Here is a 15,024-nt window from a genome sequence, read left to right on the forward strand (position 1 = left end):
TATACCTTGTAATTTTTTTAATGATAAGTTTAACTTTTATAGTTATAAAAAATATTTTTTTAAGTTTTGTGATGTATTTATTTTATTATTAACATAATAAATACAGTTTCCCAATAGATATTAATAAAATCTAAATAAAATATTAATAATTTAATATACAAATAATTATAAATCTAAATAGGTTCTATTGCATACATTTAATTTTTGTTAGTTTCCAATCCATATTTGATACTTTATTACCATATCTAGTCTTATAAAATAAATATTACAAGAATCATTAAACAGGGTGTTAATTTACTGTTTGTAATTTTTAATATGTCATGTCATTTTTAGATTTTATAAAATTTAAAATTCAATAAATATTTTATTTGATTTTTTTTAATTAATATTTCCTTTAATTGTGGAAGATTTAAGAAAATATTTTTTATTTTTAAAATTAAAATTTTACTTAAAAATTATGATATAAATATATTAATGTATTTTAATAAAAAAAAAACATAAGATTTAAATCTTAAATTTATGATTTTGATAAAGAGTTCAGAAGTGTTAACTACTAAACCAATTTTGTGGTGTATAGAATGGAAAAAGCCAAATTTTAATTAGTTACAGCAAATTTATTAGATCATATTTGAAACTATGCAAGAATTAGAATAAAACAAGTGGAATCATACTCCATAAATAAAATATCTTCGCTTTTTACATATTTACCGTATGGTACCAATTTAGTTGAGTTTCTAACAATTTTTAGAGAAATGAGGTAATGAATTTGCATTATGCCATCTCTAAAAAAAATAGAAGATTTGCGAGAATAAATTACTTTTTTTTTACCATAAAATCTATTTCACATGGTATTTTTATATATACACATAATATAATATAATCAATTTTCTTCCTTACATATAATAAAATGCAATCAGCGGGTTTTATAGTTTTTTATTATTTTTATAATTGTTTTAAGTTTAACATAATTCGTAATATTTATTTAGATTTGAATTGTTAGAAATTTGTAAAATTTATTTATTTTAAAAATATTGAAACTAGTAAATTAGTGAATCAGTATATGTGAATCAGTCTATTTAACTTATCAATATGTAATAAAGTTGAATAGAAATCAAATTTTTTTTTCACTAATAAACGAACCAGATTGAGTTATCTTATCAAGTAACCAATCTCGATAAACCGAATATTCATTTTCACAATATTAAATTAAAGTGATTAGTAATCAATTTATTTCTCTAATTGGTTATATATATATATAAATAATAGAAAAAGACGAAAAATAGGTAATCGAACAAGCGCAGCCACTTGTTTCTCATGGGTTGGTCGAAATTCACTATACATGACTTTGACTGTGGCCAAATTAATGGCAAAAACTATGTTGAATAAAAACTATGTTGAATAAAAATAAAAATGTTTAGGTCACTAATGGCAATAATCAATAATCACAGCTACACTACACATTCCAAATTCAGTCTTTTCATACAAAATTTTAAATTCATTTAATGAAATACTATTTTTATTCTTAACTTCATATCAAACGAAACCTATTTAAAGTTTAATCAACATGGACTAAATTCATAAATAAAGTAAGTTTACCCACACAAGCAAACACTCATAAATTTATTATTTATTTTCAACTTTCAGCCATGCAATTGGTCCTGTTTGTGCACCTTATAATGCCCTGATTACCAGGTAAAATCATATTAAGATCAGATCGTGACTAATTATTCCTTTTTCTTAAATTTAAAAAATTGTAAAATGTTTTTTTATTGTCCTAAATAAGATTCTCTAACATGTATAAATTATCTCTCGTTTTCTAAAGTGTTTTCTTTAGAAAGAAATAGAATGACAGTTATCTGCTCTTAATAAAACATAAAAAATATGCATTATTGGATAAAATTAATCGTACTTTTAAGTTTTTTCAAAAGTTGTTTTTTTAATAAAATAGTTAAATATTTTTTAATCAAAATAATGTTTTTTTTTCTTTTACCGTGAATATGCACACATTATTTTCTATGAATATATAAATCACTTAAAATAAAGCAAGTCTTAGTAATAGTTCTTTTTTTGGCAGAAACAAATACGATATATTTAATGAGATAATGAGGTTATTTTAATAAACTCCCCTTCATTTTTTCTAAATATACTTTATTTTCTTGTAGAAATAAAAAGCGTAACAACTTTATTTATCTTAACGAAATATCTATAATTTTTTTTATTTTACTTACATCACAATAAATATTTATACACAGGCTAACTTGAAATTATTAGATATTTAAGAGTACAAGTAATTAGAAAAATTATTATTGTTTTAAACTTTATAATTATTGGTTAAATATAAAAAACAATAATCTTTTTAAAAATTTGACAATTATAAAGGATAAAAAGTAAGTAATATATTAATTGAAATTGTTAATATTTGTGAAAAAACGTTAAAATATAACAATTCCATTACTGCAAAACCAAATAAATAAATAAAGTATTAAGTGCAACTACAATATGCTCCATATGTTCTTGGGCTTTGTGGAATGGGGCAAACGTAATTATTCTCATGAGGTCGTTTAACTAAACATAAAAAATATATAATTAAATATATAAAAGGTATTTATAAAAGTGGAACTTTACTAGTCATTTTTAAATATTAAATGAAAACATAATTTAATCCATGTAGACACACATTTGTGAAAAAAAATATGGGCATTTAGTAAAGAAATATTATATAATTATTTTTAGAAGTTAAATAATATATAATTAAATATTCATAATATATATATATATATATATATATATATATATAACAAAATATTGTAAATACATATTTCTATAAAGATGAAAATTAAAACTTTTAAACATACAATTGTTGTGACTAAATCACAAAATAATTTTAAAAACAATACGGTAAGTTATGAATAATAAAATAAGTTATAAAACAATTATTTAACATGAATAACCAAATATAGATTAATTAAAATTAATAAAAAAATAAAAATATTAATGAAATACTAAAATTTGGATAAAATTTAGAACAATGCATTCAGCATCGTAATCAGCAAATAAATATATTAATTTAACACATTACTAAAATAATAATCAACAATGCAAAATTGTAAATCATAGGTATTTACAGTCCTCCAAAATTAATAATTAATATATTTTTTTGTCAAATAAAAAATTATATTAATAGGAGAACTGCTCAATACTAAGAAAAATAAATAAATAAATAAATAAATAAATATATATATATATATATATATATATATATATATATATATATATATTCTTATTTACTAACTCATAATCTCGTTGTCAATCATTAATACTACCTGTATTATCTCTACTTCCATATATCGATATAGATATGCAATACGTATGTAAAAGTAAGTCATTAATATTAATATCGAATCATAATACATATAATTTTATTATTATTAACTTAATTTAAACGATTAGTATAATATCAAACCAATATACCAAAAATGCTTGATAAATTAATTGTTTTTATTTTATAAATCTTTATAAAGATTCAAATAAATTTTGTTATAGTAGTTTGTTAGAATAAATGAACAAAAATTATTTGATAGTGGAACTTACTGAATAATTTAAATTTAAAGTAAATAAAGAAAAATGAGGTTAATAATAACTTATTAAATAAATTGAATATTAATATAAATGAATGGAAGAGAGATAAAAACATCTCACTAATTAAATGAAACCAATAACAATAAATAAATAAAAATAAAGCTATAAATACTTACTGTTATGGTAAAATAATAATAATAATAAATAAATAAAAATAAGATTATAAATATCACACTAAAATAATAATAATAATAATAAATAAATAAAAAAGTTATAATCACTTCATTAATAAAAATAATAATAATAAATAAATAAATAAAAATGAAGTTATAGACATCTTTCTAATAAAATAGGAATAAAAACAATTAATAAATAAAAATAATGTTATAAAAATCTCACTAATAAAATAATAACAATAAATAAAAGTAAAATTATAAACAAGTTACAAATAAAATAAAAACAAAAACAAAAAATAAATAAATAAAAGTAAAATAATGACACTAAAATATATAAATATAGATAAATAAAATATATAAAACGATAATTGTTTTGTTTTCTTAATCTGAAAATATTATTCTCTGATTTTTATTTAAAAGGTTTAGATTTTATATACACTAATTGATATTATTGTATTTTATGCAAGATTCAATTTTATTACTTCAATTCCAGAAAATTCACTTAAAATCAAAAGGAAAGTATTGACTAAATATGTAATTTAATTGTATAATAGCATGTAGATATTAAGATATAGTAAATTCTAAGTTTATACTTCTAAATTGATATATGCTCTGTACATTATTATTAGTTCAATTATGTACACTAAATTGATTTATGTTTTTAAGTTGATTTATGATTATATTGAATTGATTTATGTTTTTAAGAAGTTAATTTATGATTACATTGAATGAATTTATGTTTTAATATAATTTTTATTTAAAATATATGTTTCTGTATTGTTCTAGATTGTTCTGGTTGTTAAATATATGTAAGTTTGTTTTTGTAGTTGGAAATGTTGCAGAAAAGCAAAAAAAAAAAAAAAAATTCTACTGTATTGGTTCAAGTCCCAACCGAGGCAATAGAGTCCACGATACTGCATTGGTTCAGCAAGAACCGAGGCGAAAAGGCTGGCGAAAAAGCAAGAAAAAAAGCTTTATTGTCTTGATTGGAACCTGAACCGAGACATTAGAATTAGAAATACTACCTCGGTTCAAAAAGAAGTGAGGAAAAAAGTCATTCGAAAAAAATAAAAAAGAGAGAAAAAATTTTACTGTTTTGGTTACCTGTGAACCGAAGTAAAATCCTACCTCTTTTTACATCGGTTCACAACTGTTATTGTTTTCTTTGATTACAACACTATTAATAAAGAATTATACTTTCACTAAATAATTTATTCTAAAAATTGATCCATCCAAAACAACCTTATTATTCTAGCTAGTCACTAGTGCAGTTAATTTCTAAAATACGAGGTTATATGAAAAAAATAGTAAAGGAAGGGAGGAAAAAAAACTTGGATGTAAACAAGTGGTTTAGTCATTTATTTGATTTGTGAACCTATGACAAATGCTATTCAAATCTTAAATTCGAATAAATGGTAGGAACTATTATTATTATTATTTATCACATTATGCATTTATATTCGTAATTTAAGTTTTGAATGAAAGACATGAATATTTCATCTACATGTTTGGTAACTCAATACACACTATATTAAAAAAAAAAATCGTCAAAATAGCTTTACGACAACAATTATTTTACATCAATGATTTCACGTCATCATTTCGTGTCATCATATATTTTTCCTTTTATGTTTCATGCATAAACACAAAATAATTTAATAATCATACAATTTTATCGAATTATATTGAAATTAAATAATATTCATAATGCTATCATGATAAATGATAAATTTATTTTCAAATACTGTGCGGGATTTTTAGAAAATTTTGTTGGATGAAAATAATTATTCAAAATGAAATTCGTTATTTTATATTTTTTAATTTGTCTTTCTACTTGAAATTCAAATAATGGGATATTATCATACTCATTAATTTTTATCCATCGTGTAGAATATTAACATGCAAAATTCCACAGTTTACCTTAGGATAATGATATTTAGACAATATTTTTTTGACAACATTTAAACATTGATTACGTGTCAATATGTGATTGGTCAAAAATTACTCCACATGTTTATGATTATTATTATTGATTGTGGAGTAATTTTTGACCAATCACATATTGACACGTAATCAATATTTAAATGTTGTAAAAAAAAATGTTGTCTAAATATCATTATCCTGAACGTTATCTATTATTTTCATTTGAAATCAAAATAAAGTTTCAACATTTGAATTAACAAAAAATAAACGTCAAATTCCAACTTGTAATCAAAACATCAAAACATATAATTCCACATGTAAAACAACTTCCCAATCTCAATAAATTAATTACAACTAACAACGTTAACTTTCTAAATCATACACAATCAATCTAATTAAAATCGATGTTTATTTTCCTATTTTGAAAATGTCATGCTACTTAACCTAAGGAGACATTTTGAGACTAAATTGTGAAGAAAAAATCTTATCTCCAAATGGAATCAATTTAGGACAAAACAGTATACAATCATGTAAAGTAGGGATATGATATCCTTGATAATCTCAAGTCATTCAAAAACACATCAAAATATTTGTAAGTTATAAAATTTTAATTTTTAGTTGTTTTTTTAGATTTTATGTTTCTTTGTTAAAAGTGAACTTCAAATTAAACTCAAATTTACAGAACTAACTTATAAGATAAGTTGTATTCACTTATATACTTCAAATTTATTTTATTTCTAGTCAATGTGAAACTTTCAACACTATTTGAAATCGACTACACTCTTCTTGTTAAATATTCATATAACTATTGGATAATGATATTTAGACAACATTTTTTTGACAACATTCGAACATTGATTACGTGTCAATCTGTGATTGGTCAAAAATTACTCCACAATCAATAATAATAATCATAAAAATAATTGTGGAGTAATTTTTGACCAATCAAAGATTGACACGTAATCAATGTTCGAATGTTGTCAAAAAATGTTGTCAAAATATCATTATTTATTCATAACTATTAACTTATGTCTAAATATCATTTTTCATAACTTTTACTTTGTTTTTAATGTTTATTTATTTCGATTAACCAAATTACGATTTTCATTGTAGTTTGAAATCTCTTTTAAAATTAAGATTTAGGTAAAAGCTAGAAATAGTGATAAAATGGATTTTGAAAATTTAGAAAGATAGTGATTTTAGATAAATAAAGAATAAACTTATTATTTTTTATTTATAGCATTTGATATTTAACTTAAAAACACAACTACAAATTTTTATCAACTTTAACTCTCCTTCCAAATTTATTTTGTTTTGCTAGAATTTTAACATGAAAAATAAAAGCATAAGTAGTTTCACGTAAAAAACTTTAAAAATATGAAACAAAAGGAGATGTGTTCTTGTTGAAATGGGATAAGGATAACCTACTCTGTGAAAGTCCTGTGCGTCGTCGCTCCACTCCGTGTTTTGGAGACCGATCGGTGTAGGGATAGTCACCTGCAGAATACACTTAGACACTCATATCAGAATTTTTTGTCTGTAAGCCTTTTGTAATTCAATAGTGAGTACCTCCAAATTAAACCCTTGTTTATAGAGTTTATAAGAATCTGACAAATTAACTTATTTTTTAATGATCATTAATGTAAACCTTAACTATTTAATAATAGCCGTTGTGACATTAATTACGTCTTAACTCTGCTCAACGGTTGTTAGTTGTTGGGACCCGACGATCATGAGGTGCTTTCTCACATGAGGTCAACCGCTGAGTCCTTTACATCCAACTTGCCACCGTAACTGATCCGTCAGTTATAAGTCCATAATAAGAAAATCCAAAAACTATTTTTCTATAAAACCAAATAACGTTAAGTCATGTTTTTTAAGTAAAGCAAGTAGAATCAGAAATTTTGAATTGTTGAGTATACGTTGATGACGCGCTTTAGGTACATAGAAATATATGCATGCATGGCGCACCAACTAGGGCTGGCACATCGATGACAGCGTTTTGGATTTTATAGTATTTTCTATTCCAAGTTACCTCATTTTGCAAGACACTTATAATTTAAAAAACAAACCAAGTAAGAAACCAGGTGCCTGTCTCAGTTCTCATGCCATTTTTTTAAGCAATTAATCAAACATGGTGCAGCACAGTACCAAAGTTTACTATTTCCTTTTCATTTCAACAACTTATTCTGCTGTTCTTGCATTCTGTATTTTTTTTCTTATTTCAAGATTTTGACCAACCTTTTTTGTGAATCAACAGACTTGGAAAACTTTAGCACTGTTAGTAAAAGTCGTGAGAAGAAGAGGAAGTCCTATGGAAAAGTGTTAGAACTATTTGATACCAACAAGCTCAATGAATTAATGTCTATTGTGACCTACTTTTAAAATGATACTTAAGAAGTTAAAAGTGTCTGATTTTTCTTTTTTTAATTTAAAAAAATTACCTTTATTCATATTATTTTACAAAATGGTTAAATCTTTAATTCTTTAATTTAGACATAAAATTAAAATTTCTTCGTGTTCAAAATTTTAATATATTTTAATCTTTTAACTCTTAATGTTAAAATTTTTATATATTAGATGATATTTTAGACATATATTTAAGTTAAAATATATCAAACAATAATAACTCAATTATCATTCTAAAACTAAAACGTATAGATTAAAAAAATAAGTGATTATGTTAAAAAAATTACATATTTATTTGTTTTAAATATTTGAGGACCTACATCTACTAAAATTTAAAATAAAACAAAATTAATTTTAATTAAAATTTAAAAATTAAAAATATATTTAAACATTTATAAAATATGAGAGAAAAGAAACGAGAAAAAAAAATTCTGACCACATTATCTAGTTTTCTTTTCTTTTACACTTTCACATTTATAATAATGTACATGAATTATATAATTCTAAAATTATTTCACGTTATATTTGCGTTTATCATTTATTGTATTTTTAATATTAAGGAAATACTGAATATAACACAGTGTACTGCAAACAGTGTCTCGGAATAGATAACTATAGACAGAAAAATTTATGCTTACCTTTTCTTTTTCTTTTATTTTTTTACTTTTTCTAATCAAATCACTTATTATATTTGTCATTTTCTCCTTTATTTTTTCCCATTATTCCATAATTCAATTCAAAATTAGGTAAACGTTTATCATAACTTGGATAAATATCCCTTTCGTTCTTGGCTATTGAAGGAATATTACACCCATATTCACACTGTATGTACATGCGTACAAGAGATTGGTGGTTGTTTCGTGGTTTATTGCGGAAGTCAAAACCATAGGAAAAAACGTTATTATTTTTCTTCAATATTTGTTAAAAGAAAAAAAAAAAGATAGAAAATATGAAACAAAAGTATATACAAAACTTCAATATATCTTTTTAAATATATATCTTTTAAAAATTATATCTTTATATATATATATATATATATATATATATATATAATCGGACATTAATTTTCTTTCAAATATTTTTACTTGTTATTTTAATATGTATATGATATCGTAAGCCACATTCCATTTATAACATTTTATCAAAAACTAAACTATGGTTAAGAACTAGATATATTTTATATATATAATACTTCTTTGTTAAGTTTAGCTTACAGCTAAATGTATTTTAAGAAAGTAGTTTCGTATAGTGTATAAGGAAGGTCTAGCAGAAGAGTTTTTTTTTTTTTTTTTTTTTTTAATTAATCATTAGTATTTAATGTGCCTGAATTATAATAAGTATCATTAGTAATTTGATAAAATATAAAACGGTATTAAATACATATGGTATCATAATCAATAACATTAAAAAGTAAAATAACATAATAATTTCACAGGTTGTTAACATATTTAAAATAGATATAAAAGTCTAAATCAAATATTTAATAAAACACTATTAAGATGTCTAGATCAAATATCTAATAAAAAATTTAAATATTTAATAAAACACAATTAACATTTAACAATAACGATATCACTTGTAAAAAAAAAATTAATATAATCCTTAACCTACAGAATAAGTTCTAAAAAATATAAAAATTAATATAAATGATTACGATGTTTCACAAGAAAAAGAATAAACATAATTAATAAAATAATTCATATGTGCTTTTATTTAAAATTTAAAAATATTAATTCAATTGCCTCAAATTTTATTTTATTTTTTATATTGGCCGATATTCATTCGTCTAGATAATTTTTTTGAAACTGTGGATACGAACCAGTATGGATACACAGTGTTAATAGACTACTCACTGACGTATAGTTATTGAGAAAATGAATTTTATATATGTATAATCATTGTTCGGTAAAGTTAAGCGGGGAAATAAATAAGAATAAAAAGTGTAGTTTTTATAATATATGAATATATTTGAAAAATGAAATTAATGAAAGCATTGAAAAAAGTTGAATTGCCCATAGGAAAAAATGAGGAGGAAGAAGAGCGAAATCTTTGGTGAGACTCGGTTTCTATAAAAAGGATTCTAAGACTCCGCATTTTGTTTCAACCATCCAAAGCCTTCTCCCACTTCACATCTTTCCTTTTCGGGATTCCATTTCCTCCCCTATTTTATCTCGAGAAATGGAAGTTCGCCGGCGACCCAACCGCTCCTCTCGCGTCGGCGAATCCCTGAAACAACCCGACCCTAATCCAAACCACGACGCCCACTCCCACCTCACCAACGCCCTCTTCTTCACTCTCTTCTTCTCCGTCGCCTACTTCCTCCTCCACCGATGGCGGGAGAAGATCCGTACCTCCACCCCCCTTCACCTCGTTACGCTCTCCGAGATTGCTGCAATCCTCTCCCTCATCGCCTCCTTCGTCTACCTAATGGCCTTCTTCGGCATTACCTTCATCCTCCACCCCTTCCTTAACTCCCGCACCTCCCCCGACGACGACCTCGACCTCCACATTACCAAACCCCCCGCCCCACCTATCTCCCCGCCGCTGCCGCTCCCTCAAGACAATCGTGACCTCGTCCTCGCCGTCGTCTCCGGCTCCGTCCCCTCCTACTCCCTCGAGTCCCGCCTCGGAGACTGCCGTCGCGCCGCAGAGATCCGCCGCGAGGCGGTCGAGAGCCTCACCGGGAGGTCCCTCAAGGGCCTCCCTGTCGAAGGCTTCGATTACGACTCCATTCTCGGGCAGTGCTGTGAGATGCCGATTGGGTTCGTTCAGATCCCGGTAGGCGTCGCCGGACCGCTACTTCTCGACGGGAACGAGTACACCATCCCCATGGCCACCACCGAGGGGTGCTTGGTCGCCAGCACCAATAGAGGCTGCAAGGCCATTCACCTCTCCGGCGGAGCTTCCTCCATGCTCCTCCGTGACGCCATGACCAGAGCCCCCGTGGTTCGGTTCGCCTCCGCCAAACGCGCCTCTCAGCTCAAGTTCTTCCTCGAAGATCCTCTCAATTTCGAATCCCTCGCCGTCGTTTTCAATAAGTAATTTTTCTTTCACTGGAAAAAAATCCTATTTTCTTATTCCTTTTATAATTTATAACATTTTTTTAATCTCATGTAATCAATTTGCATGAAGCTCTGTAATATACACCTTTTTTTTAGATTCAATCTTTTCTAAATAAAAGTAAAAGTTTAATAAATCGTTGGTGCACACACACACACACGTGTGTAGGTCAAGCAGGTTTGCGAGATTGCAGGACATAAAAGTAGCAATGGCAGGGAAGAATCTATATATTAGATTCAGTTGCACTACAGGAGATGCCATGGGGATGAACATGGTTTCGAAAGGAGTTCAGAACGTGCTTAATTTTCTTCAGAGCGACTTCCCTGACATGGACGTTCTTGGGATATCAGGTAAGTAATCAAACACTAAACATGTCATGATGTCACCTTGTTTGGTTTTGGAATCAATGGGGTGAAAATGATGGGATGATAATATTATCAGGGAATTTCTGTTCGGATAAGAAAGCTGCGGCAGTGAACTGGATTGAGGGGAGAGGGAAGTCGGTGGTGTGCGAGGCTCTTATTAAGGAGGAGGTGGTTAAGAAAGTGTTGAAGACCAGCGTGGAGGCTTTGGTGGAACTTAATATGTTGAAGAACCTTACTGGGTCAGCCATGGCGGGTGCTCTTGGTGGCTTCAATGCCCATGCTAGTAACATCGTTTCTGCAGTTTACTTGGCCACTGGACAGGATCCTGCTCAGAATGTAGAGAGTTCTCACTGCATAACTATGATGGAAGCTGTCAACGACGCCAAGGACCTTCACATCTCTGTCACCATGCCTTCCATTGAGGTATGTGTGTCTTCTTTAATTAATATATATGTTACAATTAACTCCATCATAGATGCCATTTCTTGCTTCGTTGCAAACAGAGACACAAACTTTAAACTTTGAACTCAGAAATAGAAAGAAAATAATTATTATTTCATCTTAAAATATTATTTTAGGCATTTCTCTACCAAACAGTATCTTCTATTTTTTTTTTTGTGCGTGATTAGCATGAGAAAGACACGCAATCACACGAATGCGGACAAATAAATAAAGAAACATTTAATTTTAAATGTAGGTGAAAGATTAATAAATACTTCAAGATAACCTCTTCTGTATCTTGTATACATTTATTTATGAAGCATAGTGCACAAACAGACAAAAAAAAAGCCACCCAGTCACGTAACTTTGTAAAAATGCAGAATGTATAAAAGTGTAAGGGAGCCGAAGTGAATATAAAAGTAACACGTGTAAGATAAAATGGTGACTTGACAAAATCTTCCGTATTGTTGATTGTTCTTCCTTTATTTAGTTCGAAAATAATAAAATAGAAGAAAAAATTTACTTTCTATTAGAGAAACTTTTCTCTAGATACAACATTAGTATCTAGTACGTACGTGTGTATGTATCCATCCACCATACGCATATAGTCAAAGAAGGTGATATTAACAAAACCTGTCTTAAAAGACTATTATGATTTAAGAACCCTTGTTAGCCTCGTGGAAAGAAGAATATAAGTGGATACTCTTCTAATAATATTATATTTAACATAGATTATGTTAAAAATATGTAACAAATATTTTATAAATATTTATATAATATATCTTCAATATAACTAATAAATAAATAAAAATATATTAAATTAATAAATAAAATAGAAAAAGTAACAATGAGAAAAAATTATTTCGTTTATTACATAATTTTACTTTTTCATCTATCTAAATAATTTCAAATCTTATATATTTTAATTTTTTTATGTTCCTTCAGATTAATTATTAGCAAACAACAAAAACTTCATTAATATTGTCTGGAGTTTTTATCGATCCGCGGGTTCTTATGTCTGAATTCATTACCCAGGAATTTTAGTTTCCATCACATTTATTTCTTTTTTTTTCTTTTTCTGTCGGCAGTAGTACATTATATAAAACTGGCTAATTCGACAGATGTATAGAGAAGCTCGTGCTACGGGCAATGACAGTGCATGTTCGATAACAATTGCTTTCGGAAAATAAATTTTTTGAACTATCCTATTTTATTAAATTGATAAAAACCATTAAATGAACTGAACATAACTTGGTTTAATTCCTCTGTTTTCTTACATGCAAGTTCTCTCTCCTCTAGAAAGGTGACATGTATGTAGGTAGCCAAATAACTGACACATGCTTTAATCTTAGCATTTGATCTGCTTATGGGTCATTATAATTGATAATGGTGGCAACTGGGTATTAATATGTTATAATGATGAAAAGACCTCGAAATCAGAGACCTACCTGACATGAAGTGATGATTAAGAATGGTGATAGTTGAAGAATAGTGCAGGTGGGTACAGTTGGAGGGGGCACACAACTGGCATCTCAATCAGCTTGTCTTAATCTACTGGGGGTTAAGGGTGCGAGCAAGGAGTCCCCCGGTTCAAATTCTAGGTTACTAGCAACCATAGTAGCTGGTTCAGTCCTCGCCGGAGAACTCTCACTCATGTCTGCAATTTCAGCCGGCCACCTTGTCAATAGCCATATGAAATACAACAGGTCTTGCAAGGATATCTCTCAAGTTGTTTCTTAATTTACCTCCTGTCATCATCACATTGCAAATAGTAAAAGCTAGCCAAGGTTGCAATTGTATAATTAATATGTAGTACCTTCAAAAGGACAATTAATTGCTGTTGGTTGGGAAATTACGTGCAAGTAGAATTCATTAATGTCTGCTGCCCATCTTAGGAGTGTTTTATCTGTTTTGTTCTCAAGTGAACACTACATCAATAAGACTTATTAGTTCAGTTACTCCTTTCTTGGCCTTTTAAAAAAAATAAAAATTACCCTACGTATGTGATATTTTTCTTTGTAGCGAATTTTTCTGATGAGCAAACAATAATTTAATTGGTAGCGTTGGAGTGTTAAGTTGATTAAGAAAGGTGCAGTGGATAGAATTAATTCTCTTTAGAAGTTCAATAGAATTGATACTCTTCTATCTTTAGAAATTTCTGCTAACGATTTTCTTGGCAAGTTCAAACTTGAACATGTGACAACATGACGTAATGACATGTACTTTGCAGTTGAGGTTTAATTAGTTGGCACATCACATTTTCGGAGTAGATCGCAACATTAAATAAATGAAGGAAAGATTTTGACTTCGTTGTCGCCACTAAGATCCATAAGAGAATGAGAAATCTGGAATTACCAATGTATTGGGCAAATTCACGTTAATACCTCATCCAACTTATCTCCATATATATATGTACAGTGTTCTTTGTTTCACTATCTGTGGAAGTTGTGTCTAAACATTCCATTCCAAACTCGTACAAATACTTTTTTTATATTCCTACAATCACTATGATCAGTTTTTGTAAGAAATATTCAATATCAATTCTTTTAAGATAATACATATATATATAACTTTTTTTTATTTACATATTATTCATCTATTTAATTTTATCTCATTTTACTTAATCTAGAAAAAAAAAGTATATCACTTAATAATTAAGACAAGACCGTTTACATGCAGTTATCACACCTTAATTAAGTATCTTCTTTATGAAGGTTGAGATTAAGTTTCCTTGATTAGAAGTTCCCAAACTTAAGTTGTAGTGATTCTAATTCACTCTTTAGTTAGTATTTATTGGTAAACAAAGACAGCTTAACTTACTTTATGTCCCAAAACTTATCTCAGTACAGACTACTAATAGAATAATATTTATTTTATGTTATGTTTGTTGTTGAACGAATTTTATCATTGGAGCAAGTGAATAAGACTGTGGATACTTATATAAGCAATATTCTGTAAGAAGAATATGTATTAAATGAGATAAATTAATGTAAACAGTGTTTACAGAACAATATCAAACCAATAACATAGATTGTGAACTTAGTTAAATACTCAGGCTAACTTAATTTCCA

The 15,024-nt window shown here is 27.3% G+C and overlaps 1 protein-coding gene across 3 annotated transcripts; it reads left to right on the forward strand.

The window, feature by feature from the left end:
- The first annotated feature begins 10,103 nt into the window (after positions 1 to 10,103).
- LOC106777775 (3-hydroxy-3-methylglutaryl-coenzyme A reductase 2) lies at positions 10,104 to 13,918 on the forward strand. 3 transcript variants are annotated; one of them, XM_022787420.1, is made up of 4 exons: positions 10,104 to 11,125; positions 11,316 to 11,497; positions 11,589 to 11,935; positions 13,381 to 13,508. In XM_022787420.1, exons 1-4 carry the CDS (start codon positions 10,266 to 10,268, stop codon positions 13,408 to 13,410), a joined length of 1,419 nt encoding a protein of 472 aa, XP_022643141.1. In that variant the 5' UTR covers positions 10,104 to 10,265; the 3' UTR covers positions 13,411 to 13,508. The 3 variants fall into 3 exon arrangements, with proteins under 3 accessions (XP_022643141.1, XP_014521009.1, XP_014521008.1); XM_014665523.2 differs by having other exon boundaries at positions 13,394 to 13,476; XM_014665522.2 differs by having other exon boundaries at positions 10,108 to 11,125; positions 13,451 to 13,918.
- Positions 13,919 to 15,024: the final 1,106 nt, after the last annotated feature.

This window comes from Vigna radiata, chromosome 11, assembly GCF_000741045.1.
Source record: "Vigna radiata var. radiata cultivar VC1973A chromosome 11, Vradiata_ver6, whole genome shotgun sequence".
NCBI classification, from domain to species: domain Eukaryota; kingdom Viridiplantae; phylum Streptophyta; class Magnoliopsida; order Fabales; family Fabaceae; genus Vigna; species Vigna radiata.

Excerpts from the sequence above, each read along its gene's own strand:
- LOC106777775 (XM_014665522.2), top strand. The coding sequence starts at position 10,266 with ATGGAAGTTCGCCGGCGACCCAACCGCTCCTCTCGCGTCGGCGAATCC. Across the intron at positions 11,126-11,315 it reads CTCGCCGTCGTTTTCAATAA|GTCAAGCAGGTTTGCGAGAT; the intron begins GTAATTTTTCTT and ends ACACGTGTGTAG. Across the intron at positions 11,498-11,588 it reads GGACGTTCTTGGGATATCAG|GGAATTTCTGTTCGGATAAG; the intron begins GTAAGTAATCAA and ends TAATATTATCAG.